The 23864-nt window shown below is 39.8% G+C and overlaps 2 protein-coding genes across 13 annotated transcripts in view; one reads left to right on the forward strand and one right to left on the reverse strand.

The window, feature by feature from the left end:
• Positions 1-23864, forward strand: part of AKAP7 (A-kinase anchoring protein 7) — a 78525-nt gene that overhangs the window by 35435 nt on the left and 19226 nt on the right. For 3 of the 5 annotated variants that reach the window (XM_081855354.1, XM_081855353.1, XM_081855357.1), the window contains exons 6-7: positions 2074-2186; positions 11742-11889. In XM_081855354.1, the coding sequence (XP_081711480.1) occupies positions 2074-2186; positions 11742-11889 (261 nt within the window). Of the gene's footprint in view, positions 1-2073; positions 2187-11741; positions 11890-12821; positions 13151-23864 lie in introns of those variants that run through there. The other 2 variants (XM_081855355.1, XM_081855356.1) reach the window with 2 other exon arrangements.
• MSH5 (mutS homolog 5) lies at positions 3284-9775 on the reverse strand. 8 transcript variants are annotated; one of them, XM_081855279.1, is made up of 4 exons: positions 9457-9750; positions 7935-7983; positions 7252-7325; positions 3284-6349 (listed from the first exon to the last, which is right to left on the reverse strand). In XM_081855279.1, the coding sequence occupies exon 4, from the start codon at positions 6319-6321 to the stop codon at positions 3856-3858; it is 2466 nt and encodes an 821-aa protein (XP_081711405.1). In that variant the 5' UTR covers positions 6322-6349; positions 7252-7325; positions 7935-7983; positions 9457-9750; the 3' UTR covers positions 3284-3855. The 8 variants fall into 8 exon arrangements, with proteins under 8 accessions (XP_081711405.1, XP_081711401.1, XP_081711407.1 ...); XM_081855275.1 differs by lacking the exon at positions 7252-7325 and adding an exon at positions 7459-7480; XM_081855281.1 differs by lacking the exon at positions 9457-9750 and adding an exon at positions 8932-9107.

Raw genomic sequence — 23864 nt, forward strand, 5'->3', positions numbered from 1 at the left:
CGTGCCCATGAGGGGAGGGAGGGGAGAGAGAGGAGAGGCAGCAGGTCGCCCTCTTAAGTCACGCGCGCGCAGGCACCACCACACATCCCTCGCGCCCTCTCGCAGAGCCCCTGCTCAGCACCTCCCGCCTCGGGACGCCCGTCATGAGCCGCTGAGAGGCCGCCAAGCCTCCAGGCTGCTCCCATTCAGCCTTAGGCGCGCGCCCGCCTCGGGAAAAGCGGTGCTGGGAGGCGGAGAGAGAGAGAGAGAGAGAGAGAGGACGCCGCTGGCCGCGTCCCACCCTCAGTCAGTCGGCTCAGAGCTACTGAGGAGAGGGAGGTGGGGACGACGGCGCGCGCGTCTGTTCCGCTCGGGGCCAGCGCGCCCCCGCCCCCCTCTCCAGAATCCCCAACTAAATACGATGCGCTAAGGGAGGGGGGAGAACCCACCCACAAAGAGGACGCCTTTCTGCAGGGCGCCTAAGGCCTCTCGCTGCCCGCCTCGCCCGCCTCCCTCCCACGGCACACCAGGCAATGTCTCGCGGCACACTAGTGTGCCGCGGAACACCGGTTGGGAAACACTGGTTTAGAGTACAGAACGCTGATCAGATGCTTGAGCAGCTTCTTGGTGAGAGTGTGGCATAGTTTCTTTACATATTCAGTAGGATAGGTGGATTGTAGAGGGTTCTTAATTCTAAGATCCTTAGGTATAATGTCCAGGTTCTTGCATTTAGTCAGAAAGGAGATATCAGTCTGTACCTGTGCAAGTTTCTTTGTGAGGTTGGTGGACTTCCATTTCATGCAGCTCAACGTGGTGCCTTCCATGATTCTAGATTCAGGTAGGTAGCTGTGTTGGTCTGACGCAGTCAAAATAAATAAATAAAAATAAAAAATTGTCCATTAGCACCTTAGAGACCAACTAAGTTTGCTTATACCCAGAACAAACTTAGTTGGTCTCTAAGGTACTACTGGACAATTTTTTAATGAATTTGTTGAAAGCCAAAATGCATGTTACTGGCAGTGCTTAGAACTGAATCCAGCTTTCTTAACATCTTTGAATGTCACTGCTTTCTTTGCATGGAAGGTTTGTATGGATTTACAATATTTTCAAGCAATTAATTCAAACAGAGAAGTGCATGTCTATCAACAGGTATTGATGGAAAATACCAATAATTCATAGGTATTAAAATAATACCCAGTGGTGATATAAATAATACCACAATACCCAGTGGTGATTATGGCAGGCTAATAGAAGCCCTTTGTTGAGTTTTCCTTTTTAAACTATATTATAGTTTTAACAGGCAACCAACGCCCCCCATCACGCCAAAATAATAATTCAACCAGCCTAAGACACTAGAGCAGTACAAAATACAAGAAACAACAACCCTGTATGCACTCGAATTTAATGCTCGCCGCTTTTGGCCATTATGTTGCAAAAATTTAGGTGCACATTAGATTCAATACCACATTTACATTCACCAGCTAATACTTTTTTGGTTTCAAGGTTCTGAAAATTGAGGTACGCATTAGATTTGATGGCGCATTAGACTTGAGTAAATATGGTAAAAAAATACTCAACACAATAAAACCAACACCTCATGGCAACTGATCCTGCTAGTCTAAATGCCACAGTTTATGCTGTTTTACTGGCTATCAGTTATATAATTCTATTATGTTTCACTGGTACAACAGTGTGAGTCAACATTGCTATGCCTAGAACAGTGTTGACCTGGCAAACTTTAGTCTTAGGTGGTACAAATTTGGGCAGAAATGAATCGTGACAGATGTAAAACAACACATGTAAGCATCACCTTGAGGGCTTTTCACCTGCTACAAAGCTATGTTAGGAAGGTGGGTTTGTTGTACTAACGAGTATAGCAGATTGGCTCATTCCATTTTTTAAAAATATGCAATTTTTAAAATGTGTATCTAGTTTCAAGTGTGTAATTCTGTGGTTTGCTTGTAAGTTTAAATTAGACTCTATCTGAACATTTGTTCTCGTTTCTGTCTTGTTTTATCATTCATAATTTTATCAAACTTTATAGTCTGCACAATGTTTGGAATTTTAAAAGTTTCTTCATTTGTGCCTACCTAGATATTGTGAGGAAGCTATTTAAAGAAAAGGGCATCGTCACAGGAGATGATAAAGCTTTTAAGCCTCACTTGACCTTCATGAAGCTGTCAAAATCGCCAAAACTACGAAAACAGGTGCAGTCACTTTGTACATCACAATATCTATACAAATGGTGGGGGAATGCTATGACCTTTAAGAAATTGTACTATAAAGGAGGTTCAAATTTCCAAACACAGTAACCCGGAAGTCAAGTAGTGATGCTTAAAAATACAGTGGTACTTTGGTTTAAGAACAGTCCGGTTTAAGAACGATTTGGTTTACAAACTCTGCAAAACTGGAAATAGTGTCCCGGTTTGAGAACTTTACTTCAGTCTAAGAACGGAATCCAAACAGTGGAAGGGCACCAGTGGCGGGAGGCCTCATTAGGGAAAGCACACCTTGGTTTAAGAATGGTTTTGGTGTAAGAACGGACTTCCAGAATGGATTAAGTTCGTAAACTGAGCTACCACTGTATATATTATTTTGGGTAGTATCCAAGGCATTTGTCCCATTAGTGCAAGAATTCTCCCTCTATGCCCTCTCCAAATCTGTTCCAGAGGGTTGGCTTGTGGCAAACTCCCTGAATATTGATGGGGGCGAGATAATGTGACAGTGCTTTGGGTGATTTAAAAGTAAGACACTCGCTGTCAGTAACGCTGGAGAGAGATTCTCTGCATGTGGTAGCATTTACTAATATCCAGCAACAAGAACTCTTAATGTGAAATGAAAATCTGTGACCACTTATTCACCAACCAGAGGATCAAAGTAAGGATGAGGCATGTTGGAAACCAAACTGGAATTTTTAAACACACTCAATGAGGTTACAGCTTAATGGTTACTCTGATAAGGCACAGCCCTTGGTTTTGGTCAAAGCCACTTTAGAGACGTTTTTTAAAAAAATCTGTTTCTAATTAAACTGATTCCTCCTGGAATGGTTATTTCTTCTACTATGCTAGTAAAACTCTAATGCAAATGTCCACACTGAATTGCAACAATTAAATTATATCTCCTCAGTCTAGTGTATAAACATTTAAAGTATTATCATGATTTATATTAACCAATTTTCTCCTGAATGTGTTCTGAGACTATGGATAATAATCTGCCAAATTTCTCTCCTTTATAACAATTCAACATTGTTTGGTTGTGTAGCTTGTTTTAGGGTTTTTTTAGAGTATAATAAACATACTTAAGGCATACTTAAGTTCATATTTATTCTTTTTTTCATATTATTCAACAATAATTTGTTTAAACAGTAAAGAGAAAGTTTATGTAAAACTGAACAATAACAATGAATAGAACTTAGAACACAAATATAATATTTTAATAGTCTTATTTAATTTTACCTAATAAACAATTCAATTATTTAAAGTAATTTATTTTTCTTATATTTATTAGTATTATGCACCTGAAGATGTATGCTTCTCTTTCAAATAATCTTTCCAAATATCGCTTATTGTTACTATAGAATTTCTTCATTACCTAAGTAATGCAGTGAAGGCCAGAGAGTTGTCTAAAGATCCCTAGCAGTTTTCTCTCCTAGGACATGAGCACTTTCAAGCATCCTTTTCCTTCAGCCTTTCCCAAGGCATTTTTGCCACTACATTGTGGTAGTCTGTCAAGCAAGTGGTATACCTGGCTGCATTCATTTTGGTGGGTCACAAGTTGTGCAGGCTTCTTTGACATTTATAGATGAATTAACCTGAGCAAGGACTCCCGTTTCATTTGTTTGTCATAACCAACTAAGCACAAGCAATTCAGTACATGTTATGCCTTTTTAATAGGGTGCAATATGGTTGCTGAAGAGGGCACCACCTCTTCACTCATAAACTCCTTTAAATCCAGCTGAGGATTATCGAGATCCAGGGAGAGGAATTTATCTACCAGAGATTTGCAACTTTGCAACTGTTTCTCCTTTGAAGAATGGTCCGTGTGTTGGATGGGTTTCCCATTGCGGAGCAACTCTGACACTTCTACTCCTCGGGCAATCAATTTAGGTGGCATGCCAGCCAAATCTGCAATATTAGCTGCATGGCTGACAGTGGACATGCCTTCTTTGATCCGGTAGAAAAACACAAGTTCATCTCCATCTTGGTGGGTGTCCATAGTCAGATATTGCAGAAGAGGACTGTCAGGCAGGAGATTCAGCTGCATCAGGCTGTGGAAATTAGTGGCAACAAAAATGTGTGGGCATTGGGTTGCTTGTCTAATCCAGTACCTTAGCACAGCAGCCAGAAGAGAGAGGCCATCTACTGTGTTTGTGCCTTTGCCAAATTCATCAATGAGCACCAAAGACCTTTCAGTGGCGTTGTTTACTGCCTTGGCTACTTGGTTAAGATCAATCATGAAAGTGGACAGTCCTAGAGATACTGACTCTCTGCTATGGATCCTGGTGTAGATTCCATCCACTGCCCCTATCTCAGCTTCAGCAGCAGGAACGTAGCTGCCAATTAGGGCCATAAATGTAATAATGCCTACCTGCTTTAAATATACACTCTTTCCAGATGAATTGGGTCCGGTGAGGATCTTAATCCGGCCATGCGTTTCAGTGCTCTCCGCTGAGTTGGGGAAAAAGGTCTTTGCACATAACTCCATCAGTGGATGCCTTCCATCCTTAATACGGATCATGTGGGAGTGAGAGAAGCATGGACGGATATATCCATTCTCACGAGCCATCACTGCTAAAGAGAGCAGCACATCTAAGTGTGCTGTGTATTCAATCACATCACTAAGTACTGCAGACTTTTCCAAAATCTTAGTCTGTAGCTGGTCCATGATCAGTATTTCTTGATCCCTTATTTCACAATGAAGATCACCAAGCAAACTATCCAGTTCCTTTGTCCTGGCACTGCGGTAGTGAAGCTTTTCTTCTGACAAGAACATGAAATCTAGTCCCTCAATCTCAAAGTCACTCATTTCCACCATTGTGGGCAGCCGTGGAATAGAGAGTAAGAATCCTATTAAGGGAATATAAATAACGGTACAGGATGGAATCCTATTATCCAGGTCCTCCAGTTCTTTTCGGGCCACCTCTGTAAGGAAGGCTGAAAGCCCCATCAGCTTTTGTTTCTTTTCATCAATGGTGGGATCTACATTTGGTCTGACAGTGAAGTGGTTTGCTGAGATACTGCCTTCAAAATCTACCACTTTGCTGATTAGGCTGGCAATATAGTGTAGATCTTCAGTGAAGACTTGTGAAATAGTCTGGAAGAGCTCAATGGTATTGGGCAGGGAGCGACATGTATCTCTGAGGCACACGGCACTGTAAACGGTTTTGTACAGTGCTTGCCAGTCACTTACCTTAGTGTTAGAAACAGCCATGCGCCTAAGAATCAGGGGTACATTTTTAATATTTTTGAGGCATTCCTGTAGGGTCAGAACTATTTCATGATTCCGAGCTAACAGGAAAAATTGGATAACATCAAGACGTTTGTTCAGTTCTGTCAAATTGCGCGTGGGTCTCATGAGCCACAGTCTCATCAACTTCTCTCCCCACTTGCATCTACAGTGGTTCAGAATACCATATAAGCTGAGTCCTTCTTTTTTCCCACTGGCTTGTTTATACACAGAAGGATGCACTTCACTTTTAAATATCTGCAGCACAGAGTAAGCATCTTGATCCACGTGTACAATATCTGTCAGTACAAACTTTTTAAAGGCAAGGATAGGAACATTGACACTACTATCTTCCAGTTCAACTCCAACCCTCCTCCTGTCAAGAAACTTCAACAATCCTCCTAGCACTCTTACCACGAGTGGGCTCTCAAAAGGAATAATAGACGACAAATAGAGGATTTTCTCAGTTGCTGTCATGTCAGAGGGGACAAAAGGGAATTGCCTCGATAGGATCCTTTGCTTGCTTACTTCTAAACCAAAATCCATATTTGGATACAGGACAACCTCTGGCTTTCCTCCTTCCTGATGTTCTCCCATAGTATTACCTAAATTGGACAGGAATTTGGCTATGCTATAATCTTGCTTAGCACTACTTAATATGTATTTGGGAAGTACTTCATCAACCACTTTCTGGAGCAGCTTAAGGTCTTCATTGTCTGGTGTGTCAGCCATAAAGTAGATAGAGCAGTCTCCAGTGTCATAGTAGGCAATACCCAGCTCTCCTCCATACCACAATACACACATACAGATCTCATGCTGTTCTTGTTCATCTTCTTGATCAATGGTAGGCAATGGTTGGGGCTGGCAGTTGGTGGCAAAAGAGGCAGTAGCACTCATTTTTAACAGAATTCTAGAAGATATGTGGCTGGGTAAACAAAACATTCTTTTTAGTGTTTCATTCTTTAACTCCCCCACTTTTCCTCACAAAGCTACCCCTCCCATTTGGCTATTTCTCCAAACCTATCATATCACTGTTCTTATTTCTTACATGGCCTTGTTATATTTTTTCTTACTCTATGCATTCCCCTCTCCCTATATATGTCTCCTAATCAGTTGCAGAAAAAAAAGTGGGCAGATCACCCAAGACCTCACTTCTGGTAGGCAAGGAGTATCTAGTTTGCAGTGTTAAGGCAGGTGTCTAGTTCTGAGATGCACATTTACTTTAATACCACACTCATGACTTGGTTGAGGACAAGCAAAGAGTGTCACTTTCCTTAAACAAATTCACATTTTTTCTTCCACTGCAGAACCCTTCCCTAATAACAAGTTTTGTTAATAGCCAATTTCACAAAGTAGCACCTTAAAATTGCAGAAATAGGTACCTCAATCACACTATAATGTTTTTTCAACATTATTGTCTATGTGTAGTAAGGTAAAGAGGGATGCGGGTGGTGCTGTGGGTAAAAGCCTCAGCGCCTAGAACTTGCCGATTGAAAGGTCGGCGGTTTGAATCCCCACGGCGGGGTGCGCTCCTGTCGCTCGGTCCCAGCGCCTGCCAACCTAGCAGTTCGAAAGCACCCCCGGGTGCAAGTAGATAAATAGGGACCGCTTACTAGCGGGAAGGTAAACGGCGTTCCGTGTGCTGCGCTGGCTCGCCAGATGCAGCTTGTCACTCTGGCCACGTGACCCGGAAGTGTCTGCGGACAGCGCTGGCTCCTGGCCTCTAGAGTGAGATGAATGCACAACCCTAGAGTCTGGCAAGACTGGCCCATACGGGCAGGGGTACTTTTACCTTTACCTTTTTAGTAAGTTAAAGTATCTGCTTACATATATATGTATGATAGAAAGATCAGGTGGTACTTCTGTGTTTGAGCATTTCCTCACGTGTGCAATGTGGTATGCTTCAAAGTTGTAAATGAAAGAGAGAATGGTATGAATGAATGAATGAAGAGAGGTATTGCATATGTGTTGATGGAAGTGAATGAGTGAGTCTGCAACGAGGAAAGAGGGAAATGGAACATCACCCTTTCCTACCTTTCTTTCTTTGCTGCATATGCTATAGAAACAAAACAAACAACAACAAAAATAACTGTTACAACAGTTGTCTAACAACAAAAATAACTGTTACAACTACATTCGGGGGGAAAAGAAAGACTTTCAAAAATTCCACAAGATTATTAGACACAAAAGGCACCAGAAAGATTCTATGATTGATTGATTGATTGATTGATTGATTGATTGATTAAGTTAGTATTTTGTGAAGACGATACAGGTAACTCACAACTTATAGTCATTTAACTTGTGCACATTCAGCTTTATATGCCTGGGGGCGGGGAATGAAAAATAAATAAATAAAAAGGGGGTGGACACCAGGGGGAAAAAAAACTTTTGCAATCCCAGTCACCACTGCACCTAGTGTGTTTTGACCATACATCATTTTGGCTTTAGGCACTATCCCAAGAATGTAAGCCTCACGTAAGTTTAGAGTCAGCATACCGTAATAGTCTTACCTGAATTCTTCTTAAGTTGCTAATTGTTAACGGTCACTATTTGAAGAGTCTAGAGAAAACAGATAGATTATACAGAATAGGTAGAATCAGATGCTTTTGGACCTTTATAGAAATATGAAAGGTAGCTAATAAACTGTTCAAGAAGTGGTTTTGAATGTATAGGAGAGTGTGCTGGACTTTGATATGAGACTAACCACTAGAAAGTATAATTAAGAGGAGGTTCCTCATTCTTTAGCATGAAAGTAATATTTTACAACATGGCTTTTGCAAGCAAAATAACATGAAAAATGTGAACACGGTAGTTTGCCTTCTACACAGAACAAGTAGAGAGCTTGAAGAATATTAAATACGAAAACATAGTTAATCACATGCATGTGAGGCCACTTGAGTTCAGTGTTTCAGCATATATGATATAGTGGTTAGATAAGAGATCAGTATCCAACCGTTGAGTGAATCAACATGATCCATTTGGGGTCTTATTCTCAAATTGGGTGTACTAGTTTCTATAAAACTCATTATGAATTTGTCCATGTGTTTGGAAATAGTTGTCTGACTGCTTTACCAGATTATGGTTGTACGTAATGTTTGAAAAGCCACAAAACCCATCAAAGGTTTGGCAGGCCTTATAACGATCATGGGAACCAGGCAGAAGGCCTTCTCGGTTGTGGCATCTGCCCTTGACATCAGATGTCAAGGAAATAAACAACTACCTGACTTTTAGAAGACATCTGGAGGCAGCCCTGTTTAGGGAAGTTTTTAATGTTTGGTGCTTTATCGTGTTTTTAATATTCTGTTGGGAAACCCAGCCAGATGAGCGGGGTATAAACTATTATTATTATTAGGTTGAAAACATCAACCCTGGTTTGAAAACTAATTAAAAATGCTTTGTGAATTATGTTTCTGTTGCTCTCTTATTGTAACATTGGCTAGAGATTATAATTAGACAAGGCTACAGGATACTATGAAGCTGGTTCATATCCCTTTACTGCAGACAAACCTTATGTCCCCTCAAGCAGACAAAGATGCCTGAATAAGAGCTTAAAAAAAGAAGTGGAGGGAAACCAGAGCTCCCTCATAATATAACTACTTCTGGACTATACCATTTCAGCCTGCTGTGGGGGGAGGGGGGACGGTTAGATACTTTAACGCTTTCCCTCATAAAATACTACTGCATATAAAACGAAATGTCCCTTGCCAGTTATGGAGTAATTTTGGTATGTTTTTCCTCAATATCCCATCGACTGTGTAACAGGATATTTGTCCTGTCAGGATATTGTATTACGGCAGTGCCCCTTTAGTTCAGGTTCCACCAAAAGCCTCAAAATTATCTTCTTAAAGGTAATTGTAGTTAAGTAGCATAAACATTGTTTAAATAGATAAAAATTCTATAGCTTCTAAAAATGATACCTGTTGAGCTTATAGTTTGAAACATGACATATGTGAGGTTTATGAATGTGTCACCTTGCAAACCCAATAAAAATTGTCTCAAAAATGCTGAAGATTAATACTTGGGAGTATATACCTCAAAGTGACAGTTTTTGCTCCACTATTTATACAGGCATATTTCTTTACAGTTGTGTGGTAAACTACTCATGTATTCAAGCTTGTTAAGGAAGACATGTCTTCATGGCTTTGGTGAAGTTATGAATGTCAAAAGTTCAAATGTCAAAAGACTTTTCTGCCCCATTAAAATCCATGGTAGTAACTACTGGCAAAATAATACGTGGTGTGTTTGTAATTTAAATACTGATGTTCGAAATCCCAACTCAGCCATGAAGCTCGCTGGGTGACCATGGGCCAGTCACTCAAACTCAGCCTCGCCTACCTCACAGGGTTGCTGTAAAGATAAATGGGGAGCAGCAGAACTGTGTAGGCCACCTTGAGCTCCATGGAGAGAAAATGGAATATAAATGTAATAAATGAAATAAAATAAACGTAGAGATTATCACAGCTTTTGCGGAGGGAGTCTGCTAGTAATTTAATTTAATTTAATTTAGTTCAATTACAGTTTATGACAATGCGGTGCAGAAGTTGCTAGGTTTTGGGGGCCTGTGGGCACATTTGGAAAACTAAGAAGAGAAGAAGAGTTTGGATTTGCTATCCCGCTTTATCACTACCCTAGGGAGTCTCAAAGCGGCTAACATTCTCCTTTCCCTTCCTCCCCCCCAACAAACACTCTGTGAGGTGAGTGGGGCTGAGAGACTTCAGAGAAGTGTGACTGGCCCAAGGTCACCCAGCAGCTGCATGTGGAGGAGCGGGGAAGCGAACCCGGTTCACCAGATTACGAGTCCACCGCTCTTAACCACTACACCACACTGGCTCTAAGAAACTGTTGTAGGCATCACCTCACAACTGCACACCCTCAACTGCATGCACACATCTCACAACCACACATGAACACACATTTTGAGGAAGCATAATTTGTGACATTACACAACATCAATATGGATCACAGGGCCTGTCTGATAAGGCATTAGCATTATTTTTCAGTTTTCTGGCTTTGAAGAGCTTGAGCCAGTATGACATAGCTTTAAATCAGCAAGGTTTTTTAAATCATTGTATTGTATTGATCCTGCAGATATTTAACTAACTTCTGCAAATTATACTTGAGTTATAAGAGTCAGTGTTGCATTAGGGGTTATCAAGAGATGACTCATGTGAAGTTAACATCATTTACCACTAGATGTCAGTGACATTTCAAGAATTAGGAAAAGCAAAGTAATATTTTGAACAGTGAGCAAATATTCTGTCCAAATATATTCTGACACACTTGCTTTGTTTTTACCTCAGAAAGCTTCTTCAAAAGTACTTGAATAAAAAGAAATGCAGAATTATTATTACTATTACAACAACTACTATTATTTCTGTATTTCTTTTCCTTCCAGTCTGGAGCCCAGGGCAGTGTACAACATTAATAAAAACAGTCAATTAAAAAATTATTACGTTAAAGGCAATTAAAAAAACTCATTGCATTCAACAGAACCCAAATTAAAACTGCAGCAACATATTTCAACTGCTGGAACATTTATCTCCCCAAAACACAGATGAACAAGTATATATTTAGCTGATACCTAAAGACTACCAATGAGGAGGACAGCTGTACTTTTCCAAGAAGGCAATTCTATAATGCACTGAATAATTCTAACAGATATGATAAAGGAACCATGCAATACGTAGAATTAAATTTGAAACAGCTGACCATAGCATCTTTCTATTACTTGTCTTTAAAATTGCTTATTTTAAATGACCAAGCCAAATTTTTATGCCTATGGTATGCCAGTATTTTAATGGAATAATACTCATTAAATAATCAGGAGCCAGCTGTTTACCTCGACAGGTGCCCAATGATGCTAATCTCTGATTTAATTAATGTTGTGCTGATACCATTTACTGGTTATACCAGACAAAATGTATTGTACCAATCAACTGAGTATAGGATTTCTCTGTATTGATGTGCATCCTGACCAAACAGAAGTGATCTATAGCTGGTAAAAGGTTTTCATTCACAGATCTCTACTACTGACAGACAAAAAGACGCTAGGAGAGTGGGCAACTGCTTTAGGTATGGCATTTAAATATAGTACTTAAGTTTCTGCAGCTGCAATGGACTCATCAGCTGGATTATTAGCCAGCAAGACTATCAAGTTTTATTTCAAAATTTCAGCATGTTGAAACTTTGGTCAGTAGAACCAATAGGAAAATATTATGAAAATCTAGTTAGTCTATAAAGTGGTGTGCACATTGATGGTGCTGTATTAGTCTTCTGCCTCCTAGTTAGATCATGTATTTTTTCTTTACTGTTTTAAGGGAGTGAAAAGAATTGACCCAACCTTATTTGAGAATTTCAAAAACCATCATTTTGGAGATGAATCCATGAAGCGTCTAGACCTTTGCTCAATGTTGAAAAAGAAGCAGCCTAATGGCTACTATCACTGTGAGTCCTCTATCATAGTAGGTAAGTGCAATATATTTATTATGCTTTTCTGAGTTAGCTGTAAGTGAAATGGCTTTTTGTTATGTTCACTCATCCTCCTACTTCTTTCATGACCAAAGGAGTGTAGCATATGCGTGGGCCTTTTGCTTAGTTCTTCAAGATTTCATAAAACAAACGCAGTGCCAAGAATGCAGCTTAAATAATGTTTCTGGTCAAGGCTTTGAAACTTGTTCACATAATATTGCCTCTTCCTCAATTTATCTTCTTAGAAAAGTCAGATTAAACGGGAAACAATAGGCACTGTTTGAATTTATAATTGCCAGGGCTGTAAACTTCAAGCAACTTGATTGATGGATTTAAAAAAATTAAAGCTTTACATTAACATTAAAATTGCTTTCCCCCTCCTGGATTAATAGGAGAGGCTGTGACTGAGGGAAAGTTGTATGCAGGAGGTTCCTATATCCCACCCCATTGTGTGTACATGGAAAAACAGCACACTTAAAAATGACTTACGAATGGGAAGCCAACTTATATTTTTCCTTTCCATGTGAAACTACTCTAGCTTTCTAACAATGAGAACCAGAGGCAGCTGAAGCAAACAGTGTTCAGCGTCAATAATTCATTTAAGTCTGGATCTTCCACAATACTAATAAGTTTCATTTTTAAAAGCCATTTGGATTTTAGCAGAGATGGCCTTTCTTTAGGGTGGCCTAGTGTCCTCTTCCATACCAGACAGCCAGCTGCTTGGGATTGTGCCCCTTTTCCCTGTTCATCCAGTAAAATTCATGAAACTGGCACTTAGGGAAGGGGTTTTGGAGGTGGACAGGGGGTCGTGATCTGACCTTCCTTTCTTTTTAAATGCCAGATCTGGTTCCAAGTGCCTCCTACCGCAGCACTGTTTTTTTTTTAAAAGGTAATGAAATCTATTTATTTTTAACGTACTGTATTGACAGCAGGTCAAGCTTTTTGCTGTGTGTGAAAGACGTGAGGACATTTCCTTAAGGACAACTGCCAAAGGAAATGCAAAAAGAAAAAGAAAAAGCTGCCAGTGGATAATACTGCGTCTAACTGTGCCACATTAAGAGGGAACAGAAGCAGCTCTGCACCAAGAGCAAAGGCAACAGCTTTAACAGAAGTAGTAGTAGTAGGAATACCAAACAGCTGCTAGGGAGCAACAGTGAAGGACAGAGAGGACCACCAGAATGGGAGACAGAGGAGGAACTGATTTGGGGTGATATTGGAGTGAGATGCAAATTAAATAAATTTATTTTCAACAGTTGAATGCCATTTGTTTATTATTAATTTCTCACACAGGTGAAACTATTCTCTTCCTGCAATATCCTAAAAAGGCTTTAATCAATATATTTCTTTATTTGTAGAAAGCCAGGTGACTAAAGCATAATTAATCAACTTACAACCCTTATAATTACTGCAGCATACAGAGGACTAAAGCAGAGTAAAATTTTCATTTGCTATAGAAATGTATAAAAGCAGTGGCTTTTATTATTAAATAACTACATACCACATTTCTGTATTACTCAGTAACCAAAGACTTGTATTGTATTGTGATGGCAAAAATACCTTTTGGTTAGCCTACAGGACCTTTCTCCATCAGCTTATTTCAATGGGGCGCTTTCCTCAACAGTGAAAAGAACTATACTCTTTACCCTGGGTGCCCCTGACACACCCCAGATGATTTGGTCCTTATGACATTTTTACTGATAATGCTGGTTTGTAACTTTGTAACTTTGCATTGTGAAGTGCTTCACTGTTACTCCAAACGAAAAGTAGTGTAGATATTTTTTAATTAAAATAAATACATACACTTGTGCTAGAAGTAGCATGTTGACTCCAGTTAGAAGCCTCCACTAATGGAAGGCAAGGAGAAATGATTCCTGTTGATGTCTTCTTCTACCTGCAGCCCTCTGTAACCCCATAAACCTAGATTATCCACAGCAGTTGGAAGGTGGCGTAAGGAACTACAGGGGAAAGGATGAAGTGGCAAAGCTCTCTTATCCCCATCTTCTGTTAGCAGAGCCTCAGTGAGATCTTCTGTACATGGAAACATTTGTTCTGTTTGCAGAAGGGCATTATTGGATGCAATCCAATACATTACATTTTTAGCCTGAGTAAAATCAATATCCTTTATTGAATTTTATGTTGATAGTCTATAACATTTTCTTAAGGTATTATGGCATAAAGAGGCATTTTATTAGCAAGGGAAAGGTGCTCTTGGAAGTGAGTTTACTAGAAAGATACCGTAATATTTTTTTGCTAATGAAACAGTTCAAAGCAAGTTCAGTATGTTGTTCAGGTTCACTTCTCACCACTGTGTCATTTGATTTTGGCTTTTATTCTGCTTTGGAGCATGCAGCAGAGATTATTACTAATGTTTATTCTTGCAATTTATATTTTGGGCTCTGAGTAAAAATAACTGTCAAATATAACATGGCTAAACAATTGCAATCAGTTTTTCCACATGGCCTTCTATTTTTTTTTTTTTATCGTGCTTAATGCCAATTGTGAAATGCATTCGCATCCTCAGTTTTCATGTTTGTTTGAACAAGCAAAAGGTAATGGGGCTTCTATGGGCCTTTAATTAGTTTATTCCTGTTCATTCCCAGCCTCAGCAGTACTGCATCAATCCTTATTTAGTAAGTTCCTGTTTCCTGCAGCATGTATGTGTGTCTGTTCCTGTGTCATCTATGCTGCATTTGCTCATTGTGCGTTTACTGTCAGAACAATTGCTCATGTTTTATTCTATTCTTCTATTCAAGTTCCCCCACTATAGGAAAGAAAGCTGCCTTATTATTTCTAAGAATACAGTTCTGGGGCAGCAGGGCAGAGCCTTGGTCATGTTGCTCCATAGACAGTGATGACCTATTTTATCTTGCAGTACAATGAGACAGGAATTAAGTTGTCAAGACCTGATGTAGAAAAATTCACTGTGCTACTTCAGATTGCAGGATGCGATTCAAATTTTAAGTTCTCTCTCTGTTAAAAAGAAAGCGAGGAAAACTCAATGCCAGTAGAAACTAGCAGAGCAGGAAAAGAGGTGACCCAGAATCTTTCACCCTAGCATTAGCAGGATGCCTCCCCATAAGTTTTTTTGTGGAGGAGTATTAAAAAATGTGATGCGACTCTCTGAAATCTCATGTAGGTACTGTCCACCCTTAGCACCTCAAATTCTGCCACCTCATTCTGCATGTGTAAACCAGGCAATGTCACTGTCTTTCAGTGGTTTATGTGAAATACAGTTGAAAGTTGTTTCTTCAGTAGAAAGAGATGGTGCTTTAAATCTTTCATGATTTCATTTATACCTTTTGTTCTTCACTGCTAGCGATATCAGTCCTGATGAGACTGATGGGGAAAAGGCTATGCTGGAAATGAAGTCAGCCGAGTGGCGTGAGATCAGAGTGGGCAGATAGGGGAAGTGTTAAGACTTCCACATGTTTCAAGGAAAACATTTTAAGGTCAGATCATGTTTTCACATTCAGTAGCTGATAAATAAATGTGTGAGAAACTGAAGGATCCAGGGCGGCAAAGAAAAAGCCTAAGGTTTCAAAGTGAGCCAGGACATTCTTACCATTGTAACTTCTGACTAAATTCTCATTAAGCTGTTCTGTATTTTTCACAGGACTGCACACAATGGCTTTCCAAATTGGTCCTCCGTTTCTTTGTTAAAAAAATCATAGGTATTGCTCATGAGCGCTTTTATTTTTAAACCAAAAAGTGCCGCTCTAGTATATTTATAGTGAATTGAATATGAAAGAAAAAGATCTGAAAAGACGTGACAGCAATATTTGTTTCGCACTCCCTAATTAGAAGCTTCATTATTTTGATACCTCAGGAAGATACAGTGCAAAAATAAAACATCTGTAAAGGGCTCAGTTACTATTTACAGCTCTAAACAGGTTTGTTTTAACTCCCCTTCTTAATGATGGCTATTAGTACATACATAGAAAGATAGATAGTGTTTTGGAACAGGTGCTTGATGCAACTATCAGCTGTCTCCTGTCTTCCTCAGTATGCGATAAGTTACTTATGTTTTGCATATGTATGCTGTTATAGGGAAGCAAGAACTCTCTCCCCTTTTCATCCTCTTACTCCTGTTTCACAGCTATCTGTCTGTCAGTGTTTGCAGTATTGCACTATTACCACTGAGGTCAAGCTTCCAGCCCTGTGCTGATTCTTGTGTATTTCCCATTATAAACTGTACTGTGGGTAAATTCATACAACCAGTGCTGTTTTCTAGAAAAAGAGGTGTTGTACCTCACCATGAACACCTCCCTCATTCTCGTAGAATGGCAATGGTGCCCAGCTGAGAGGTGCCAGAACTGAGTTCTTGTAAGTTGTGGCTGGAAAAAAAGACTTGCATATAACTATATTCATTTATTCATTTTTTGCAGTAACAAGTGAAAGCAAATAAATTTCATTTATTTTATTTTTCATAGTTCTAAACCACTTTCCCAGCAAATACTTTCCCGAGTTGTGTTGTCCAAAATATCACAAAGCTTTTAAGGCACCTTGTATCACTTCAAACACAATGCATTCTGTACATGCAGCGTACATGACATGATCAGCACCTTCATTTTCTCTTCTTTCAAACTATCAGGCTCTATGTATACACACTCGTTTTTACATCCAGTGTGCTGGTTTGGGAAATGATGAGCACCCAACATTAACCACAATCCTTTCTCTATCCCATCATTTCTTATAAAGTACTGTGTTTTGATTAGTTTTCTCCCAAACCAGCTTCAATCCAAATTGAGAAAAAGAACTACTTTAAAGCTGGTAATTTACAAACAGCCTATGTAATGGTACATAGTTTTCAGTGGACAATGCAGGCACCCTTACTGTTAAGACAGATATTTGGGCATCAAAAACAAAACATTGAACTCCTGTCTTTCACAATTTGCACACATTTAATTCTTTTTGAATTATCATAGGTGCTAGGGTAGGGGTAGATAGCATCTTAAAAAGAGACATCACCTTGCCGACAAAGATCCGTATAGTTAAAGCTGTGGTTTTCGCAGTAGTGATGTATGGAAGTGAGAGCTGGACCATAAAGAAGGCAGATCACCGAAGAATTGATGCTTTTGAATTCTGGTGCTGGAGGAGACTCTTGAGAGTCCCATGGACTGCAAGAATATCAAACCTATCCATTCTGAAGGAAATCAGCCCTGAGTGCTCACTGGAAGGACAGATCTTGAAGCTGAGGCTCCACCTCATGAGAAGAGAAGACTCCCTGGAAAAGACCCTGATGTTGGGAAGGTTGGAGCACACAAGGAGAAGGGGACGACAGAGGACGAGATGGTTGGACAGCGTTCTCGAAGCTACCAGCATGAGTTTGACCAAACTGCGGGAAGCAGTGGAAGACAGGAGTGGCTGGCGTACTCTGGCCCATGGGGTCACGAAGAGTCAGACACGACTAAACAACAACAAGGGTAGGGGTAGGGAACCTCAATGGGGAACTGCAGGCCCTGAGGTTCGATGCAGCCCTTTAGGGTTCACTGACCCTTAGAATTTGCCCTAGGCTACACACCTCTCGATTGCCCTGCAGCACCGGTTCGGTGAGTGCTTTTGCCTTGCTCAAATTGGTCCTTGAACGGTGCTAATGCCCCCTGCTTGCCTAGCACGAGAGATGTTTGGGTAAAAACCTCTGACTTTTATGTGGTTGGAAGGAGGCCTGTGCAAAAATAATAGTCATCTCACTTGCCCTGCACACTTGTGCCTCTGACTCTGCCCATAACTGCCACATTCCCCACCACTATCACAGGCTGTCTACAAGGGAATGTTCTTCTTGGGCTGAAGAAGGTGCCCCTGTCCTAGGAACCTAGTGGTGTGGGCACATGATTTCTTATTACAGCTACCATGGAAATGTTTTATGAGCCGTAGACTGCATTTCAACAATGCCATGCTAGGAACTGGACTCAATGAAGAAATTGTTAGCATAATGAAAATAGGCAGGCTTAAGTATACAGATGGCCAAATTCAAGTCACCTAGTGTGTTGCTGGAAGCCAGCACACAGACTCCTTCCTGCTACCACAGTGATGGTCTTCCCACTCCGCCCTGTGCTTCCCCCACATCTGCTTTGGAGAGTCAGAACCCCTCAGAACAATACATGGGGAGACTGTTCATATGACCTGAGCCACCTACTCCGGTGTTTAGCTCTCACTTATTTTTATTTCATTTATTTCATAGAATGTATATACTGCTTGACTGTAAAAAAATAATCATCATCAAAGTGTTTTATAGTCCACTATATACAAACATTTCCAGTGCCTTCCATATTTATTAATTAAATTATTTCAGCCTTGCCTTTTGTAGCCAAATAGCTTCCAAGGCAGCTTACAGAGATTTTAGAAAATCAAAAGGCAAAATGAAATGTGCAGTACAATACCAGAACAATATAGTTTTTACCTGACATCTGAACGCCAACTGTGAGGAAGCTGAATAAATATCCTAAGGTCGAGTTCAGCTGCTGGGCATCATGACAAAGAAGACCTTCCACTTTACAGCTATTCTTCTGCTGGTTTTTGGGCTCAAATAATGGCCTACATTAATTATCGTATTTTTCGGTCCATAAGACACCCCCATGTATAAGATGACCCCTATTTGGGGGTCCAATTTAAGAAAATGGGGGAAGATGGTCCCCCAAACTTTGGACATTATTTTTTAGGGGGGGGGACCTAGTCTTATACATGGAAAAATACGGTACCTGAGTGCCAGAAAGGATCATATGAGAAGGCCCAGGTAATAACCATCACGTGCTTTTTTAAGGGGAATGCAACACCATCCAAGCAAATCACACACTTTTATCTCAAATAAGCTTTCTTAAAACCCCCCAGACTATCACTGTCTTGCCTGGATAATGGCAATATAAGATAAATAAGAATAAGTATAGGAAAAAGCCATTTTCTTTTCTGTTAAAATGCCAGAATGGCCCTTTTCTTTCTTCAACATCTGATGGCTATCCAAAGTCTCCAGAGATTACAGAGAATGCTGCATGATTGCGCAGAGATTCTGCTCTGATGGCCATTGCAGCCCTCTGAGGTATTCTAAAATAAGATACACTGTTGAACAGGTCAGTACTTCAGAAATAATGTGAGCATTGCTATTAAAACGTTTTCAGTTTAATGCCACAGCATCTAGGCAACAATATAGAACAGCAGGAAAAGTTCCTTTTGCTGCTTCTAAAGCCTTTGTCTTTAAAGCTTAGTATATATATTGAGGGTGAGAATTTTTTTGGAGAGGTGTGGTTGTAAAAAAACATTATAATTGAGCATCTCCAACTGAGCACAAGATTTGAAATTCCACTACACACTGTCCCAATTATTATTATTACTATTATTATTTATTTAATTCATATACCACCCTATACCCACAGGTTAGAGATTTTTCCATTGGCTCTGTAAACTTGTCTTTGTTTCAGTTGAGAAGCAACATGCAAGATTCCAGAAAATATTTCTAAAAATAAAATAATTCATCATCCTCATTATTCAGTATGAGGAATGTCTAGCTTCTCTTGTTAAGATACTGTGTGTGGTAGAAAATGGGAATAAAATTCCAATTTGCTTCCCTGGTTTTACCATCTTTTTAATAATATATTTCTTAAAAATAGCTTGGATCCAGACTTGTATCGGGTAGACCCCTGCTAATAAGATGCTATAGTTCCTCTGCAGCCCTGTATGTCTCCTGAAAACTTGCTTGGTACGTTGTGAGGGCACCCGGGACACTGCAGGGGAGAATTGCCATAAACTAGCAGCCCCCTCAGCCCCTCAGCCCCTCAGTTACTATCCACAGTAACGTACAGGTAGCAGGACAGGAGCCTCAACTGGATCAGAGTCCAGCCCATGAACAGAGGAGACCTTTCCATTCATGAAGGAGATATCTGGATCTAACATTATTGTTTCAACAAAAATTACTAAATGCAAAATGCATGTGCCTACTATGGAGCCCTATGTATTGACTGTCAAATATTTAATAACTTGCACATCAACTATTAAATGCCATCAGCTACCAAATGTCAATTAATGTCAAATACTGGAATTTCTTTGCAAATGTTACCAAAACTTCAAATATTAGAATATTAGAATTTTGACATGAAGACAATTGAGACTTTTTAAAAAAAGGAAATTATTGTCTGCTCTAGTGCTATGAACCACTGTTTTAATGTGATAAAAAATCATAAAGATTGAAGGTTAAGCAACAACCTCCATTTCTCCTACTCACTATGAGAGCATACTGAGCTTTTCTGTTAGTAATTATGATAGAATAGCATTAGCGTTTTTGACCAAACTGCAGGAGGCAGTGGAAGACAGGAGTGCCTGGCATGCTCTGGTCCATGGGGTCATGAAGAGTCGGACATGACTAAATGACAAAACAACAACAAGCATTAGCGTTATTGTTTCTGGATTTTGCAGGTAATTAATATTCCCATGTAGAAGGGAACACACACACCATTTCTATGAAAACTTACATCTCACACTTTTGATGTCTACACACAATTCCGGGCAGCTTACAACAACTAAAACTAGCCATAAAATACAATAACATTTGGAAACAAAAACAATATAACAGAATCAGAGTAAGTTCAGCCATGAATAAAAACTTACCTATCTGATATGTGTGTTATATGTAATATAAACCCATTGCAAATTACCAAATTCATCATAAAACAATGTAATACTTAGAAGCCATGCTGCATGGTTAATGGTTGCCAAATTCAGACCCATTGACTATGCATATAGCTGTATGTAAGAGCTCTGGGCAGTTAGAAGGTATGCAGAATAAATGTATTTTCTGTGAAGTGCAGCAAGAGATGTGCATGCCACAGCAGGCAGAAGTACGGGTTGGGGGGAAATGGCTGGTCAGATACTGAAACAGCAGCTGCAGCATATTATCATGCTTCTCTAGGCCTGGACCAAACTTGGCAATCCTAGCATATTCTGGACTTTGAATTTCCCCCACCTTACATCCCTACATCCCTTGTAAAGGTATAAGCATTCAAGAGCAGAATAAAGTGTAAGACTTTTATGCAGTGAATATCATTTTAATATATTCGAAATAAAATTTAAAAATAATGGCAACATTTAAGTGAACGCATGAAACTGCTTATAATGAGGAGATCACTTCTCTACCCACGCTAGTCTGAAAGTGGCTCTTAGAGACCTCTCATCTTTTTTTAAGCTTGTTCACTGATACCCTTTGGCTACAGATGCTGAGATTTCAGCCTGTGGGTCTCAGAGGTGACATGATTCTGACTGGAGCTTTGTGAAAAATAACACTACTTGTCATGCTCCTATCAAACCATGCTTCTCACCAGGCTTCATAATTCCAGTCATCATATCTGCATATTATATGCATATATGTGCAACTGTAACCTGTTTCTTGAAAAGCCTTTTCAAGCGGAAGTGATTGGGAAGCAGCAGGTGTGTGCAACTGTGTCGTCGTCTTCTTCTTCTTCTTTGGCGATCACTCATAGCCGAGTAAGATTGTCTTCCATAAACACTGTTTTGACAATGAATCCATAAGTGACTGTGGAGGCCAATTCTGGACCCACACGTCCTTCCACTGTGGGGACATTGGTTCCTGGGCGGGAGTTGATCATGGTGTGGATTTGCCAAGCGTGCCTTCCTCTTAGCTCGACTGTGTATGCACATACATGTAGGGCCAGCCCAAGACATTTTGCTGCCTGAGGCAGACAAGGTGGCACCTCCCACATACAAAAGCTGACTGGACTGTAGTTAAAACTTCCTTCAACACTGGTGACAGGATAGGATCCTTATCACAACTGAAGCTTCAGGCCAGTTTAGGAGGACAGGAGAGAACATGTGGCAACAGAGAAGAATGGGTGGATTATAGCTGAAGGTGGCTGCTGCCCCCCCCCCCCCAGCATCCACCATGCGAGGTGCTTGCCTCACTCTGTGAAATGCTGGAGCTGTACCTTCATGCATGCTTAAGTTTTTGCATACCTACGACTTACCTCACTCATGTGTTTTTACATATTTGAAACTCTCTGAGGGAGAATGTAAAGAAGCATTAAGGTAAAGGGTTAATCACCCTTCCTGTTACTGTACTTCTCTAGTACTACTCAGTAAGTGGCTTTAAAAGGGGAGGGGGGAGGCACTGTGTTATTAAACCACATGCACTTGCACCTAACATGAAATTTATCCCTAAAGTATGTGAATATTTTCTTCAGTTACACTATGTAAGATTAATAAGTAAAAGGAAAAAAAGCTAGTCAACCTATTTAACAGGACTGGAAGAACAAAATGCTGCTGAAATGACAGGAGTGTTGCCATGTTAGCAAAACAGTGCTTTCCTATTTTTCAAAATGGGTGAATGTGTGGCTAAGCCATGGCTGCTGTTAAGGTTCAAGCGAGCCTTGCTTCTGAGAAACTGAATGTTTCCCCTCTGTAAATAATTCTAGCAGTTGTGCAGCTTTACCAGCTGCTGTTAAGCTTGAGGGCAAAGGTTCTTTATATTCTATTTATTATGTGAACTGTGATATCACAGTATGGATTTGAGAAGACACAATACTAAGTGCTTCATAATAGCATCTCTTTCTGGAAAGGCTCTAGCTGAGTGGTTAGAGCATCTGCTTTGTATGCAAAAGGTTCCAGGTTCTATCCCCGGCATCTCCAAGTAGGGCTGGGGGAAAACCTCAGTATGAAACCCTGGACAGCCATTGCCAATCAACATAGATGGAACTGAGCTAGATGAGCCCATGTTCTGACTCAGTATAAGGTAGCTTCCTATATTTCTATAACTATTATTCATCAAAATAGTGCAGGTTGAGTTAATTGTATATTTTGTATGTCTTGCATTCTTTCAGAATGCTGTTACACAACTCTAGGTTGTGACTTCATTTGGAATACTGTATATATGATTTTTGGTCATATTTTGTACTGCAACTTACCTTGATATCATTAATTTCATGAAGAACAGGCTCGAAATTGAAATAAACAAATGTAATTGACTGCTTGCTATGACCTTCTAACAACTTTTTCTTTAGAAATGCCTTTCAGGCATTTCTATAACCTTTCAGATCAATTGTTACTGTGTGTTGACTTAAACATTATGTGTGCCTGGCTAATTTACTATTACAATGTTTCAGATGGGATACTTAATAATAATTAAACCATTTTGAAATCTTGTATTAATTTGTTATTGACATACTGACTAATACATAATGGAGACAAGTACAAGCTATACAGTGTAATAAATCACTATGAAGACACGGGAATAATTTCCAGTGCAATTTCCTCCTGAGATGTTCCCTTTTCCCTGTGGTTTTATTTTAAATTGAGAATGAGAAGCACTGAATGATGGAGGTATTAAAAGCTTACTTCTCGGAACAAAGAAATAGTAACTGTGCCAAGCTGTTAAAATATGCTGAGATATATAGGTTAAAACCTGAAATAGATTCAAAATAGTGTGTGACTGTGGAACTGTCTGGTTTCCAAGCACTAAGATAAAGCTGTCTTTGAAGCTGGTTTGATTTAACTAATGTACTTATAAAAGATTTTCTTTTAACAGCTTGGGCACACCATTCTGCCTATGAGAAATTGCTCTCAGTAATTCAGTGTTGGGTTCTGAAAGCATTCAGGCCCAATTTTAAATATGTTTTTCAGGTTTTGTGTTTTTATATGTGATAAGCAGGTATGCATCTGATAAAGATAGGCATATTAGTCAGGGAATTTCAGCCTGCACATTTTTTGTTTGAAAATAAAAACTGAGAGCTATGAAGTGCCATAAAGCTGTTGAGTCTGGTGCTTTGGGGTCTGTATTTACACATCAAAATGTGGCTGAACTCCGAAACCTGTTACATGTAGCTGAAATAGTTTGAGAATTGTAGTGTATTCTCCTGAGAAATATTGTGAAATGGGTTTTGTTCATTGTAGGAGTACATTCTTGGGAGAGAAATGGTTCTGCAATTCTTATGCTTTTTGGTTCTTAAAAAATCAGCTCTGTTAATCCAGCCAATATA

This window comes from Podarcis erhardii (assembly GCF_964252035.2).
Source record: "Podarcis erhardii genome assembly, chromosome: 3".
Classification (NCBI taxonomy): domain Eukaryota; kingdom Metazoa; phylum Chordata; class Lepidosauria; order Squamata; family Lacertidae; genus Podarcis; species Podarcis erhardii.

What these genes read in the sequence shown, in the direction of transcription:
- MSH5 (XM_081855282.1), bottom strand. Translation starts at nt 6,321, where the DNA reads ATGAGTGCTACTGCCTCTTTTGCCACCAACTGCCAGCCCCAACCATTG.